Source organism: Eutrigla gurnardus (assembly GCF_963514095.1).
Source record: "Eutrigla gurnardus genome assembly, chromosome: 15".
NCBI lineage: Eukaryota > Metazoa > Chordata > Actinopteri > Perciformes > Triglidae > Eutrigla > Eutrigla gurnardus.
In genome coordinates, this window is record NC_139938.1 from 17543331 (window position 1) to 17559484 (window position 16154).

At 42.6% G+C, this 16154-nt stretch overlaps 1 protein-coding gene across 2 annotated transcripts in view; it reads right to left on the minus strand.

Moving 5' to 3' along the window:
• Positions 1–2012: 2012 nt before the first annotated feature.
• Positions 2013–16154, minus strand: part of larp1 (La ribonucleoprotein 1, translational regulator) — a 41686-nt gene continuing 27544 nt past the window's right edge. For both annotated transcript variants that reach the window (XM_084028782.1, XM_084028781.1), the window contains 16 exons: positions 15830–15964; positions 15285–15434; positions 13676–13838; positions 12555–12699; positions 11792–11966; positions 11521–11702; positions 10646–10744; positions 10068–10394; positions 8539–8662; positions 7708–7913; positions 7525–7631; positions 6713–6870; positions 6474–6618; positions 6282–6391; positions 6065–6192; positions 2013–5535 (listed from right to left, as the gene is read on the minus strand). In XM_084028782.1, coding sequence (XP_083884908.1) covers positions 5326–5535; positions 6065–6192; positions 6282–6391; positions 6474–6618; positions 6713–6870; positions 7525–7631; positions 7708–7913; positions 8539–8662; positions 10068–10394; positions 10646–10744; positions 11521–11702; positions 11792–11966; positions 12555–12699; positions 13676–13838; positions 15285–15434; positions 15830–15964 — 2564 coding nt within the window. In that variant the 3' untranslated portion in view covers positions 2013–5325. The remainder of the gene's footprint in view (positions 5536–6064; positions 6193–6281; positions 6392–6473; positions 6619–6712; positions 6871–7524; positions 7632–7707; positions 7914–8538; positions 8663–10067; positions 10395–10645; positions 10745–11520; positions 11703–11791; positions 11967–12554; positions 12700–13675; positions 13839–15284; positions 15435–15829; positions 15965–16154) is intronic.

The following is a 16154-nucleotide window of genomic DNA, read 5'->3' on the forward strand; positions in this document are numbered from 1 at the left end:
ATTCTGACATTGATTTGAGCCCCACCGTCGTATGAGTTAGCCCCACCGTAGTTGAACCATAAAAAATACTCTGGCGCCGCCACTGCCTTTGATACATGTCACATCCCCCTCTCTCTCCCATGTTTCCTCTCTATCCACCGCTAAATACAAAGGTGTCTATGCAAGAAAATAATATTTAAAAAAAAAAGCCTTGATCATATTGTTAAAAAAAGGTCATGCTATAGCATGTCGAAAATTCACGAAAAAGTCAGTCAGAATATATTCATAAAAAAATATTTAAAATTGTTAAAGGAGTCATAACCTGGTTTTATACGTATCCAGCCCCCCTTGGATCGCTTTGGATCAATTCGTAAAACTTATTAGAAAAAAAAAAAAAAATGGTGAAAGAGGGGTGGGCTTATGCAAGTAGCCTCCACGGTGACGTCACCGTAGGCGCAGAATCAAAATCTCGTGCTTTAGGAATGCACACCCTTGTGTGCTATTCCTGTTCGGAAAAAGAGCAGAAGCGAAAAAACGGCGCCACTTTCAAACTCCAGCCTTTCAGGCAAGTTTCAACTGAGGTCAAACACAGATATGCATGTTTTAACAAGAGAAATTGCGATTTCCTGGTGATGACTCCTTTAAAGAGTCATAAAAATCGCTCATATCGCTTGATGCACCAAGTCTCAGTGTAGTGAGTCCAAAACAGCCATAAAAAGCCATGATCAACTTTTTCAGGAAAAAAAAAGTCATACATCAGCATGTCGAAAAAAAAGTGAAAAATCGACAAAATTCATAAAATGTTGTAAAAATGATGTAAAAGTCCTAACATATGCTTCTATATCGCGTGTCAATCAAAATCTGAGTGTAGTGAGTCCAAAACAGTCATAAAAAGGCTTATTCATGGCAGGCAGGTGGTTGAGTGGTTAGAGTGCATGCCATTTACCCATGTCTGCACATATGCAGCAGCCTCAGGTTCGAATCCCGGCTGGAGATCCTTTGATACATGTCACATCCCCCTCTCTCTCCCATGTTTCCTCTCTATCCACTGCTAAATACAAAGGTGTCTATGCAAGAAAATAACCTTTAAAAAAAAAAGCCTTGATCATATTGTTAAAAAAAGTTCATGCTATAGCACGTCGAAAATTCACGAAAAAGTCAGTCAGGATATATTCATAAAAAAATATTTAAAATTGTTAAAGAGTCATAAAAATCGCCCATATCGCTTGATGCACCAAGTCTCAGTGTAGTGAGTCCAAAACAGCCATAAAAAGCCATGATCAATTTTTTCAGGAAAAAAAAAGTCATACTATAGCATGTCGAAAAAAAAGTGAAAAATCGACAAAATTCATAAAATGTTGTAAAAATGATGTAAAAGTCCTAACATATGCTTCTATATCGCGTGTCAATCAAAATCTGAGTGTAGTGAGTGCAAAATAGTTATAAAAAGGCTTAGTCATATCCCCCCCCCCCCAAAAAAAGTAATACTATAGCACGTCGAAAATTCACGAAAAAGTCAGTCAGGATATATTCATAAAAAAATATTTAAAATTGTTAAAAAGGCATAAAAATCGCTCATCTCACTTGATGCGCCTAGTCTCAGTGTAGTGAGTCCAAAACAGCCATAAAAAGCCATGGTCAACTTTTTCAGGAAAAAAAAAGTCATACTATAGCATGTCGGAAAAAAAGTGAAAAATCGACAAAATTCATAAAATGTTGTAAAAATTATGTAAAAGTCCTAACATATGTTTCTATATCGCGTGTCACAGACCTTGTTGTGATATAACAGGGGTTTTTTGATTGCAGGATTTTACTGTAAAATTAGAGTTAGATGCTGTAAAATCCAAAGATACTGTAGTTTTTACAGGTATTCATTGGGATATTACAGGGGAACTAAATTACAACAAGTTGCTGTAAAATAATACTGTTAATTATTGTGAAATGCTGGTAATTTCTAACAGTGTAGATTTCTGGCTTTCGTCGTTTCAAACTTCTTTACTCTCACAGCAGAAATGATGACTCGGACGCCGGCGTTTGAGGTGTTTTTTTGTCCGTTTTGTGTTTTTTTTCTTTATTAAGGAAAAGCATAATTACTACAAATTACAAATAACACTAATAGCGAATCACATCAGCCTACAAAGCAGATATTATGAATATTAAATGTTATAATACAAGATCTTATTCAAGTATTTTACATTTTTCCATTTTATATATTTTTTTGTTCCTTTTTTCCTCATTTTCATATTTTTTTCCTCATGACAAGCCTAGGATATAGTAATGCAATGAACTATTTTAATGGTTCATATACAGTTATTTCTTATTCATATGGCTTTACGGAATTTTGTCCTTTTTTTCAGTCTCAAGACATCATAACCAGCCATATTCCTCTGAACATCACAAAGCCCAGCTGGGCTCTTTCCGTCTCCTCCTGCATCCATCGCTCATCTCTCCAGTGTCCGGCCCGCTGGCCATGTCCATGAAAACTGACGGGCAGAGGGAGCGGCGCCCCCTAGAGTTTGTCTGGGCAGCTAGCAGCAATTATATGCTGATAGAGAACGCTGAAAACTCCCAAAACACCCGAAACCCCCCCACAAAGCTCCGATGATGATGTCAGAGAGAGGGGATAACTGTCCCAGGAAGAAAACTCCCCAAACACCTGAAACCCTCCCGGCGCTGACGGTGAAGGCTTCGCTGGTTTTGGGGGAAAGTGTTTCTTCTTTTTCTGAATATTTTGTAGCTCTTATTATTTTTTCCTGTCTTTAAACCTCCAGTTAACACTTTGATGTATTAACTGTAAGAAACTGATCCAAATCTCCCTGAAGATGAAGCAACAAAACATTAAGGGGGGGAAAAAAAAACAAAAACAAAAAAACCAAGCACAGCTTTGCTTTGCATTTTCATGTGACCAACAACTGTGGATTTAGAGGAAGAAACTGGAACACTGACAGGAAGTTCACTCTGCTGGAAGCAACAAGGCTGAATGATTATTACATAAAAAGGACCAAAAAAACATGTCTGATACAGTTTGATGTGTGTATGTATATATATATATATATATATATATATATATATATATGTATATATATATTAAAAAAAAAACATCATCAGGCTTTCTCCATCCCAAAATCCTAAATGCATTTAAACTGTTTAACAGTAAATTGTTCTTTCCTCGGGAGAAAACCTTTGGTCATTTGACTTCTCTGGATATCCGTATGTGTATAAAGACAACATTTTATTATTCTATTTTTCCAGAATTTCTTTTCTAAATTTAAACCCTGAATCAAATGTGTTTAGACTTTGCAGACATGTCTGTAGAAAACCAGGAAGGCTGAAGATTGAGTAATAAGTTTGCTGTTGGAAATTCATCTTGGCAAAAACATCTTTTCTTCAGAAAAAAAAGAGCAAATGAACCGATTTCAACTTGAAACACTATAAACTTACAGATTATTTTTGTTGCACTCAATACACGTTGACGCCCTGATGTCTATTTTCCCTTTTGTGTTAGAAATCATGTTCCGTTTCTAAAATCCACAGATGTTTTAGAAAGCATGACACAAACCCAATCTCCATCATAACAACAACAACGCTAGAAACACTGCAAATTGAAATTAAAAAGCATTAAAAAGATAATCATAAGACAATTTAAAAGAAAAAAAAAAGGAGAAAAAAAAAGTTAATGAGTACGTACACGTGTAAGGCAAATATATAATCTGTTCTATAAACAATAAAACAAATAGCAGGGAGCTGTAATCATTTCTCTTCATCTGTCAAATTCACATTTATATTGAAGGAAGAAAAGAATCACTCTTCCGTTTGATATCATTATGATGTCATCATCCACGCGGCGACTGTAGGAAGTGTGACAACAGAACAGATTTTTTTTTTGTCCACGGCGAGGCAAGACATCAAAGCATGTGTGTGTGTTTTGTATTGAAGTTGCACACACTGCTACATCTGTACCTGCGTGCGACTACGCCCGTCAGTGTTCATGCTTGTGTGTGTGTGTGTGTGTGTGAGAGAGAGAACAGGAAGAGGTGGCGACCCCCAAAGGCCCAAATCAGACCAAACCAAGCAGGGAGGGGGGGAGGCTGAATTTGTCCGGGCATCGCGAGCGTCTCCACCCAGAGCACCTGCCCTCCTCATCACCATCTCTTCTTCAAGTAATCCAGATGGATGATTCCAGTCCGGTAATCGGCCGACGGATGGACGTCACACAGATGGATGAACGGATGGATGGATGCAGCTCGTCTGACGGGGAGGCGGAGGTGCAAAGGGAGAGGAGGAGGGCGAGAGGAGGTCAGGAAGCACCCAAAAAGCAAAAAAACGGGGGAGATCATCGGTGATTCTCCCGTCCCAGAAGTTTGTTTTTGTTGGGTTTTTTTTTTTGGGCGACAAAAAAGCCACGACTTGCAAACACAGGGAAGAATTACAGGACTTGTAACAGACCAAATGAAACTTGGAAGACAGTTGAGAAGAAAGTGACAGAGCTGGGGGTGAAAGGTCGGGCAGACAGTGATGGATATATGGGTGATTCCAATGCTGTACAATCGACAATAAGGTGGCGGGCACAAGTTAGAAGCAGTAAAACCATTAAAATAAGGCAACTTTCAATGATCGTGTCCATACTGAGGGATTGGTACAAGGTTTTTTCCTCTCACTTTTTTTTTTTTTTTTTTTTTAGCATTTGGTTCGTTAATATGTTTCAGCCATAAAGTAAATTATTTTCTCTCTCTCGCCCCTCAAACAGAGTCGTGGGGGAGGGGGAGGGGGGGGCTCTGCGGATGGAAATGCAGGTCGCTCGGGTCAAACCACTTTGGTCCGGTTGGATGTGAGGGAGCCATCCTCTCAGTCTTGTTCAAATGATTTCCAAGTCTCCGATCTCACCACATGCCGAAGAAATAATAATCAGAAATCTGAGATCTTGGGGGGAGGGGGAGGGGTCAAAGGTCGTTCGGCCAGCAGGACAGTGACGATCATCGAGGTGTCCCAGCGACGGAGCGGGGGGACGTGGAAATGTAAAAAAATAAAATAAAATCACCACTGAACCATCCACCGTGTGGACTGGCAATGATTTGTAAAGAAAAAAAAGTGTTTAACACCTCATCCGTTCGTTGCCTCATCAAGACAAAAAAAAAAAAGTTTTTTTTTTCTTTCTCAAAAACAGAACTTATTAATTATTTGTCTTTCTTATTTCTCAATCAAAAGTCGTTGTAGAGGGGGGAAAAAACAAACTATTCTCATGCTTGAATGAAGAGCGAGAAGCCCCTCCCCCCCTCCTGTGGCGCAGAGAGAACCAGCGACTCGCTGGTCGAGTTGATCCATGTGGGCCGGCGTGTTGGTGGACTTTTACTTCAGTGTCTTGGCGTCTGGTGCGGGGTCGGCGGCGGGGGCTTTCTGGCTGGTGGGTTTGGCATCGTCCCTGGGGGCGGGGCCCTGGGCGGGGGCGGGGCCTGAGCTGGCCTGGCTGTGGGGCCGGCTGGAGGGCTGAGAGGGGTGCCGGCGGCGACCGTCCCCGCTGGACGAGTGTCTCCTGCGGCCTCCTTCCTCCATCGGGGGCTAGAACCGGAAACGGAAAACCAGGAAATCAATCAGTGTGACAACGAGCACTTCTGTGTTGTTTTCCTGGTCACATGACTTACCTGACAGTCAGCTCATCAATAAGGTTGTAAATATAAATAATGCCAACACTAGCACTAACCGAGTCAACGAAATCCAGAAAGAACTAAAAGGGTTTTCTGACATCTTTATAAGTGGAGTTGTATGTTTGTTTTTAGATAAGCATACACTCACATTAAACAACCTGAACAGTAATGTGAAAATCAATAAACACTAGATATTGTTCTGCATGGTACAATTACTGTGTTTGTCAAGGGAGTCTTGTTGCTTTGAAAAAAGCGATATAACGTAAATGTCTGACGGCAAGATAACGTAGCTGTGGACGGGAGGAATACCGATAACGTTTTATTAATTCTGGCTTGAATCCTCATATTTTGTGACTTTACGTGAATACAAAGCTGCCACTGAAGGTCTTATTTACTACTATTAACATATATTAACAAAAAAACACAAAAAAAATTCTACTCACGTCGATTCTGAAATCTTCCAGGCGTTTAAACTTGCTCAGGCACTCCTGCAGCTTGGGGTCGATCTCCAAGGTCTTAGCCTTTGAGTATTTAAGGAAGGCCCAGAACTTCTCGAGCCCATAAAGCTGACCTGAAGACAGCACAGAAAAATAAGAATCATTAAAAAAAACAAAAACAAGAATTGCATTAGTTGTTTTAATCATTTAGTCTCCTCCTCACCAGCCTCGTAGTCTTTCATCGTCTCCTCCTGGAAGTCCTTGAAGATGTCGGGCCTGAACTTCCTCTCCAGCCCGTAGCTGTAGTACCTGAACAGGCACTCCAAACCGTACCTGCAGCGTGCACATGAACTTTAGTTCCTCTCTGAAAACACGGATTTAAAGCAGAAACTCCGGCTGGTGACGGCTCCCGTACCTGTATCCTTCTTTGCCGTCCTCCACCACCAGCTGCCTGAACTCCTCGTACATCTTCCTGTTGAAGTGATCCCGCAGGAAAAACGACCAGAAGCGGAAGAGCGTGTTCATCTCCTGCGATTGGCCGATTCCGAGGCGCTTTCGCTCTGCGAGATGAAGTGAACAGTTTTATTTCAAACAAGAGAGAGGAAACGTGATGACATCACCATGACTAAATACTGCAGGGTGGGGTGTGTGTACCGTTTAGGCAGCGCCGGCGGTACTTGTGGTAAACGTGTTGCGTGAAGCCGTTCTCCTTGAGCAGCTCGTGTGACGGGTGCTGGAACTTGGGGAGGGACTGGGGCGTGCAGCCAACGTTCCCCAGGGCGGGGGTGCCCTCCGACGGGCTGGCGGTCGAGCTGAGAGGGAGACATCACATATTACTATGTACATTCCACTCTCTGTGTAATTAAGAATTAAGAATCTACTCATACATACATACATCCACCAATTAAGTGCAATTATTTAATTTAATTTAACTGCTAATTGCCACTAATGTCATTTATCCACTGTATTATCTCTACTTTATATATATTTAACTAAGAGTTTCCTGTTTACTTTCTATATTTATTTGGCTAAGGTTTGTACGCTGCTGGAAATACAATTTCCTTGCGGGAGTCATCCCAAAGGGATCATTAAGAGAAGTCTCTACAACATTTGACTTTTTCATTAAATAAAAGACGTGTTCTACTGTGGAAGAAGCCTATAACATGAGGCATGTGTGGATATGAAGAAGCATCACACTTCATCATTTAAAGAGCAAAGTATAGTCCTTTTGCTGCATAGTTTACGGCTCCACATTAATGATTAAAAAGGTCCTTCAATTAACTCAAATTTAAGCAGCTCCTCGACCAGTTCGGATAGATTTTCAACTTTAAGTTCCAGATAGAATTAATAAAAAAATGACTTTCATTGAAGATTAAAAGCCATGAGTTGTGAAAAGGAAACTCATTTCCAGTATAGAGCATGTTTTTGTTCCTGTAATCTTTCCAGTATAGAGCAGCGAGTCTCACCTGACGGAGGCCGTACGGGAGCGATGCTCTCTGGAGTCCATCACCCAGCCCACGTGACACTCCATGGGCGGGTTGGAGCTGTGTCGGGTCTTCCTCTTCCTGGGCGTCTGAACGGACACAGGTGTGATTAGTCTAAGTCTGGTGGTTTCATCGTCTCCTAAAACCTTAAAGCCAGCGGCTCACCTTGGCATCTACGGGTCGGCTTTCCTTCACCACCGGGTAGAAGCGCGGCGTCATGGTCTGGTCCTTCCGGTGAGGCGTGCGAGGCGTGCGTGGCGTCCTGGCACTGCGGTAGTTGGGCGAGTCAGGCACGGTAGTCGGGAGCGAGCGAGCTATTGAGGAGGGCTCGGGGGCGCCGAAGAGTTTGTTCGCCAAAGCGTCTGTGGGGACTGAAGACGAGTTCACGATTTACGATTTCTTACCGAGGACATTAAACTCAACGTGCTTCACTTCCATTTAAAGAGAGCATCACATATATAAGAGCTTCATTTACTTCCTTAGTGTGTAAATGCAAGTTGATGATAGATTTTAAGATCCATTTAATGTCAGAATAATAAACAAGAAATCACCGAATTAACTGAATGAGAGCAATTCATGAAATATAGAAGACAAACAGCATTCTGTGCTGTGACTTATGATTAAAAAAGTCACACAACAGCAGATGTTCTGTGCGTATGTTTTGAGTGTTGCATTATGGGTAATTTGTAGCGTTAATGTTGCTTGACTAGTGAGTATATCATGGTTCTGTTTCTATCTGCTACAAAGGAAATGTCTTTATCTTAGGATTTCTCTCAGAAAACATGTCATATGAATATATTAAATAATTTTTTAAAAAATACACAAACTTATGTACTTCTACTTTTTTTTCTTCTTTCCAATCCCGTATTTTATGATCCCTAATTTTGTCTTTGTATGTGTGGATAGTTTTCACTTCTCCTTGTATTCCATATAAAGACAGAAAGCTGAATAAATAATACATAAATAAATTAAATGTGTGTGTTTGAGTGTCCTCACTCTGCTGGGGTTTGGGGGGGCCTGGAGGGACTTCCTGGTTGGGGTCGACTGGGGGTTCAGGGGTCAGGCAGTCAAACTCTTCACGGCTGATCAGGTGGACCTTCTTGAAGTTTTCCACCTCTTGCTGTAAAACGTAGAGAGAAAAAAATACAGGCATTAATACGACGATAATCTGCTCTTCCTACAACATCTGTGTCGGTTTATTTTTAAATTATTAAAAAAAAAACTTTTGCAAGTAGTGATAAAAAAAATATACGCAAATACGCAATGAAATGTGCCAAAAAACGTTCAAAATCACACTCAAAATTTACCAAAATATACATATTAAGAACAAAAAGTAACTAAAACCGAAGGCCTAAAGGGAAATTCAACACGTGGATCGTCAACACACCTTATCTGCAGTAACCTGGACATTGAGACGCAGCAGCAAAACATGACGGCCAAAAACATTCTTTTCACCTTCATGTTGGCGTCTCTCTCCGTTCTGACACGGCGGAAACCCGACAGGCCGAGTTACATCCACGCACACAAAACCCTGAATCTTCCACGAGCGACAACAAACATGCTCCTCCTACAACAACGTTCCCGTAAAACACATCACGAGTCTCATGTACCAGATTCTCCCAAGCTTCGATTATTCTGACCCTCGGCCCTTCGTTCCACCGAGCATCCTCAGATCTCTGAGCGTCCATCTTCGTCTCGCGCCTGCAGCCGGCTCGGCTCAACCCCCTCAGGACGAGGCCTCGCTGGCGGGGTTTATTTATAAACAAGCGACCTCGGTTCCACACGCAGCTGGATGCGTGCTGGCGAGCACGTGAAGGTCTCACAATGACTTCAACAATGCCACAAAAGGGCAGCAATGACAAAACACAACAAAAAAACACCTCTCTCTTCTGTGTCGGGTTTCCATATCCAGAAACGGCTCCGGATCTACTGATCATCTGGTTTTGGGCAGAAACTCCTCCAATCAGGGATCAGATAATGAGGTGGAAGCTGTCAGAAGAGCCTGACTTCATCTGTGTGTCGCTATGGAGCGCGTTGTTTGATCCCGTTGCCCTCGGATACGCTTCGAGGTGGATCATGTGATCCCAAAAACTCTCTGGTTGAGTCCTCAGTTTATAAATCAGTGTTGAATGTGAGTGATTTTTTTTTCCTGACAAAAAAAATCGAAAATATATCTGCTGATTTTGACTATTAAAAAATAGATTTCAGTACAATTATTGTCTGAGAACATATCAAAACAATTTAGACTTTATTGATCCCAGGCCGGGAATATAATAGGAGAATAGTAGTATATAATAGAATAGCAGTAGTGTGATTTTGGGTTATTGTGCTTATATAAATTGTAGTCACTAAAACACCTTCAAATTAACCAAAATAGTTGTCATGTCCCTCCATGGAAAGAAAGCGTGTTTTCAGGTGGAAGCATTGATTTCAGGGGAAACAGGCGCCCGTTATTACAGGTGCGTGCTAGAGATCACGACATGAAATGTCCAGAATATTCACAGACGGTGAAAAAGCAGCCTCACCTTGATGGTGGCGTACTCGGGCTCGTACGTGTCGTCCCACAGGTCCTGCTCGTAGTAGAAGAGGCCGTCGTTGATCACCTTGACCAGCTCGGTGGACAGCTTGGAGCGCGACGTGTGGTGGCCGGTGCGGTCGCCCCCCGGGTGCTTCCTCAGGTAGGGCGGCGTCTGCGTCACGATCAGGATCTTGTTGACGTCCTGGTCGTCGATCTCGCCGTCCGTCTCCTCGTCCGACCAGTCGGTGAAGGTGTTGCGCCGGCCGTCGATCTGCTCCATCTCCTCGTCGAACATGAAGTCCAGCTCCTCCGGTTCGTCCGGCTCCGCTCCGCCCTGATCGCCGTGACAGAAACAGATCAGCAACAAAGACATCAGCAATGATTGTGGTAATATCAGCAATACCAAATATTCTCTGCTTCTCAAATGTGAGGATTTTATATCCCCGTCATTTGAATAACCTTCTTTAAATTTTACTACACTAAAGGACTAGTCCCTCCGTAATAATGCAGAGGGATGGAAATCTTAAGTCGTAGCTCTAAAAAGAGAGATGATAATTAAAGAGTTTGTACATTTTGCAGCCTCACCTTGTTTGCTGTGGCAGCAGGGGAGGGGGAGGAGCCTTGCTGAGGCACCGGGGAGCGAACAGAGTCATCCTTTTCCTTCTGCTGCTGCAACGAGGGGGCCTGCATCAGGAGGAGGAGGAGGAGGGTGGGTATGAAAAGACATGAATGGATGGAGAAATTAAGCCGACGTGACAAGAAGAAGATGACAGCAGTAGTTTTCTTGTCAAAAAAAAAAAATGCAATAATGCAAAAAACATGTTTAATAATGCAAATTCGAACTGGTGCATGTGGCTGTGAATAACAAACAATGCCTGACGGCTATCTGCCAGCATAAATGTGAATCTTTGGAGATTATTTTCCTCATTTACTATAGCTTCTTTTTTTTTTTTGCAGAGTCAAAGTAATTCTAATTGCTTATTCTGTCCGGGAAAAAAAGAGTCTTGTTGAGTAAACAGCAATAAAACAAAATCACAGATAAAAGATTAATAGACTAATTGTTTCAGCCATAACTGTCTAAAAGGACTGCCATGTGATTGGTTGGTTTTATAGGTTTGCTTCAGTGCTGAGATCAGAGTTGTGAAGGTTGTCTTCATTGGTGTTTATTCAGAGAAGAGACATGAAGATCTCATCACTTCTACAGCACGTCTGCAGGTTAAGATCCATACATCTCCGAACCACCAAGACAAGTCGGGGTTTCACCGTGTTCAACAGCAGATCCTTCTATTTGGTGCATATATGACCCTTCTGATTTGTATCCTGTGGTTCAGGTTACATATATTGTATTCTAGAAACACGTTTCTGCTGGAAAGCGGCCAAAAGGTATCAGTTTACATAAACTTGCTGAAAGGAAACTTAAATCTAATGGTGGCGTGGGTGAGAGTGGTGCTGTATTTCACCTTCTCTGCGCTGGCCTTGGGTCTGGCTGGGGAGGGTCTGGGCCTCTTCTTGACCTCGATCCAGCACTCGGAGTCCAGGTCTGGGAGGCTGGCGCTGAGGCCCTTGGGCATCGTCTTCAGGTTGGAGGTGTCCATATCAGACTTGTTGTTTTGCTTCACTGGTGTGGAGGATCTGGGAGAGCCTGCAGCAGAGACAGAAGGTCACATGTCACGTTTTACTACTGTAGAATACTAGTAGTACAGTATTTCAGCTTCATTCATGGTAGTTCACCTCCGGGCTCCTCGGACATCTGCCTCGGGACAAACTCGGGGCAGTTGATGAGCTGGGAGAAGTCGGTGTGCGTTTGGTTCAGCATCGGCAGGCCCGGCAGAGGCCACTTCTCCGGGTCCACCTTCCGACGGATCTTCATGTCGATCACTTCCACCTCCTTGCTGTCCTTCAAAGCCTGACGGGGAGAGACGATGGGTCTGTTAGTCTGGGCCATGACACAGATATCTCTGCATAAAGTTATTAAAGATAATTCAATACGACAATTTATCGTTTTGTATTGGGACGCTCACATATACCGGAATATATAGCGAAACAATTACGTTGTCTAAATAGATTACCGTAAATCGTCTAATATAGGCCTTTATTTACCTCCACCGACAGCGAGACCGGCCAATGTTAGAGACCCGGCTGCTAATGGAATACAGGCCTATATTAGAGGATTTACGGTATGAACATATTCAAATTTTCCGTAAATCTGATCAAACTATAACAAAACTATTGATTACTTTGTGTGCATGCATGTAAACAATCACAGCTGGAAATGATATACATTACATAATCATGTCACCACCTAGTCATACCTGGACAAGATGCCAGTATGAATATGAATTATGGACTGTCCAATGCTTAAAGTATACTAAATAAATGAACATAAAAATCATCTTTTCCCCCTTTATTGTAGTGAAAACTATACTGAACCGTGAGTTTTGCGTCACTGTTTAAAACCAGTTTGGTCCAACATCACCGGTTTAAAGATGCTTACTTCCATGATGAGGTTGACGTCGGTGGTGAGGGCCTGAACTCGGTGGAAGCTGGCGACGAGCGGGATGGGCAGGAAGCCCTCCGTGTCCATCTTCCTCCGCAGGAAGAAGTCCCGCTCCAGGTTGTCCAGGCTGAAGTAGTACTCACTACAAAACAAACAACACGTCAGCTGGTTGTTGGCTTTATCTATTATTTTTTCATCTTCTCCAGTGTCTAACATGGGAGAAACTTAAAAAGTAAGAAAAGTAATGTTAAAAAGGTGGAACCAAATACCTTCTAAGAAACCACTAAATCCAAACCTGAATATTTGACAGGACTTTAAAGTCTCTGGATAACTTGATTCAGAGTTGACTTGATTTATTCGCTCATGAGTTTGGAACCAAAGAACTTCCGTCTCGCTGTCTTCATCTGCCAGACTTTAAACTCGGCACACCTGCTGCGGTTGGGTCATGGGCATATTTTTGCTTCCAATCATTATTTGTGTTTTAGGTTAAAAAAGAAAAAGAAAGAGCTGTGATTTAAAAATCATCAGAGATCTACAACCGATTCACAACATTCAGAGTGCGTCAATCACATTCTGGCTTCTTTAACATATAAAAAGAAGAGCCCGTTTCACATTTTAAACCAACAAGACGTCTCATTATTTGTGGCAGTGGCGGTTTACGGCGACTGTCTGGGATAAATCACACAGAATGCAGTGTAATACATTTGTCACGTCCCTTTCCCATCAGAGAACCTACTCACTGCTATGGCTTTCCACAACCACCTCTCTGCTGCAGTAAAACACATTTTATAGCACACGCCTAAGCCACGCCCACATCGGCCTGTATCTTCGCACAAAAACGTGACAAGACGGGATTCTAGTGCGATGATATCTCGTTATCCCTCGGTCCCTCGAGGGCAGCTGCAGTGCGAGATAACGCAAGAGGAACTTGAGTTCATTCTTTAAAAAATGCCCCGTCACTGGTGTGCAACGATGACCGAGTATAGTGTAGTATTTATCCTCCTTTTTCAGTGCTGAGATCAGAGTTTAATCGTCTTCATTGATGTTTAGTCAGAGAAGAGACATGAAGATCTCATCACTTCAACAGCACGGCTGACAAACAGAGACCCTGAGCTTACATCTGCCTCTTGATGTAGTCCTTCAGCAGGTCCTGGTCCACGGAGAAGAGGTCGTTGCTGCTCATGTTGTCGTAGTAGTAGGTCACCGTGTTGCCAAACTTCTGGGCGTAGGGTCCGTCCTTCGTGTCGTAGGATTTGTATCCGTAGTGATAGTCATAGTGGCCTTGACGGGACAGAAACAAATCAAAATTTAGATTCAACCCTTCCTGGAATATTTAGCTTCTTCTCATGTTTTTTATCATAATAAAATCTGATCTTTGTCGTCTAATTACCGCTTTCTCCTTCTATTCAGAAATGAATCTTCTTCTGCTCAGTCAGTTTTGCAGCTAGTGTTTAGTTTGGTTCGTATTTGATGGCCTGTGTTCCCATTATGTGGTTTTAAATTAAGCTGCAAGTGGATGAATTACTCAGACTTCTTTACCATTTTTTTAGTTTGAGGAAAAGCTGCAGGATTTGGGAGAGCAACGACAATAAAAGATGGACGACAATAAAATCTGACACACACACACACACACCGAGTAAAAACACAAAGACAAAGTTCATCAATAAACAGGAGGCACGTTCAAAAACGGATTTAAATGGACGATCACGTTTACTTCTTCCTCTTTGTTTTCTTTCCTCTTAGAAAACTTAATATAAAAGGTAGGGGGGGCTGACAAAGCTCCTTCTCCTGCTGGATCCAACAGGCTTTTCCCTCATTCCAATGCTCACTGGTTGTTATTGCACTTTTTGTTTTCACTGGAGCCTCAGTGGGGCCGGTTTAGGGTTCCCACCCGCCCTGTCAAAGATTGACGTTTTTCTACCTCGAAGCAAGAACCGGTTGGAAAATATATATATAAAAGAAAGAGTTTCACAGTTTGGGAGATACCAATAACAATGTCAGTACTCAATTATTATGGCTTATTGACTCAAATAATCCTTTGATTTTAGGGATATTACGCATTTGAAGATAAGGAAAGATATAACATGAAGGAGTTCAAAGGGTTAATCCAAGGAAGAAGGTACATAATGTAAGCCCCCATAAAACCACACGTTGTCTCGACATGTTTTTCACCATTTAAAAGCCACAACTTGTCTTGTGCTTCTGTTAGTGCAAGAAAATGTTTCGACTGAATGACTTTTGACACCGATCAGGCGCTCAACGAGGCCATTTAGGGAAGTGGAAAGTCTAAAAGGACTGCAATGTGGTTGGTTTGTTTTATAGGTTGGCTTCAGTGCTGAGATCAGAGTTGTGAAAGTTGTCTTCATTGATGTTTATTCAGAGAAGAGACATGAAGATCTCATCACTTCTACAGCACGTCTGCAGGTTCCTTCTAGATCCTTCTATTGCATATATGACCTTCATATTTTGAATGTTCTACTACAATGAAAACACTGTACCTTTGTTATACTGGTGAGGAACTGAAACAAAACTAAAAAAACTTTTCTGTGGGGAAATCCTCACCGCCGACTGTACTGTTTAAAGTTTCAGGAAACAAAACAAAAACCGATGAGTCTGACGACCACATGAGAAAGAAATAACGTTTCCTGGAGGATGACTGGTGTTTTTGTTCCGATTTTTTATGCGTTTCAATGTCCTTCGATGGGCGAAATGACACAAAACACATACCTCTGCCACCTCTGCCTCGGCCCCGGCCTCTTCCTCTTCCACGGCCGCGACCTCTGAACCCTCCGCGGAACGGCGCTCCCTCGCTCTTCACGCTGGACACCTCGTCGTGGTCGTCGCGCCACTCCCGCTCGTACTTCTGACTGTGCCAGTCTGCGTGGAAAACCAACAACCTTCCCGTCAGCACACCGGACTCACATCACATTTGCAGAGTTATTATATGAAACCTTATGCACACCAAATGTCCTCTGAGCTGCAAGCACAGTCGATTTGCACGAATCCTTCTATACACTGTAAAAGCTGAGCTATCACAGCAGAAGTAGCAGATCAGGAGGAACAGAGATAGATCTGTCAACATCCTGCTGCCGAGTCATTCACGCCGTCACCACCGGCTAAATAACCAGCTACAGATGCAGTCACAGACACATTAAATGCAACAAATTCAAATCTGCCGTCACTGCAAATGCATTCTGAGATACTTTTCTTCCCCGTGTGGCCGCCGACAATCACGACCCGCCACCTGCAGCTGGTGACCTGAAGAGACTGACCTCTGAGGTCGTTCCTGGCGTTGGGGGGCAGGCGGGGGTTTTCGTTCTGTCTGCTGTTGTTCCTGGAGGCCGAGCGTTCCCTCGGGCCCTCGGACTTCACCTCGATCATCAGGGGAACCCACTTATGCTTGTTTCCTGTTTGTAACGACACAGAAAAGTCATTAAGACCCTGATTCAGCTTTGAATTCTGAAAGATGTCTGCAGAAGTCGCTAAATCATTCATATAAATATAAGGTATAGCAGGGTGATATGAACTTTAAGTAAAAATGGAGTTAATTTCCTGGCTAAAAGGCACTTAGGTTGTATATTTTGAGTATTTTTCAAA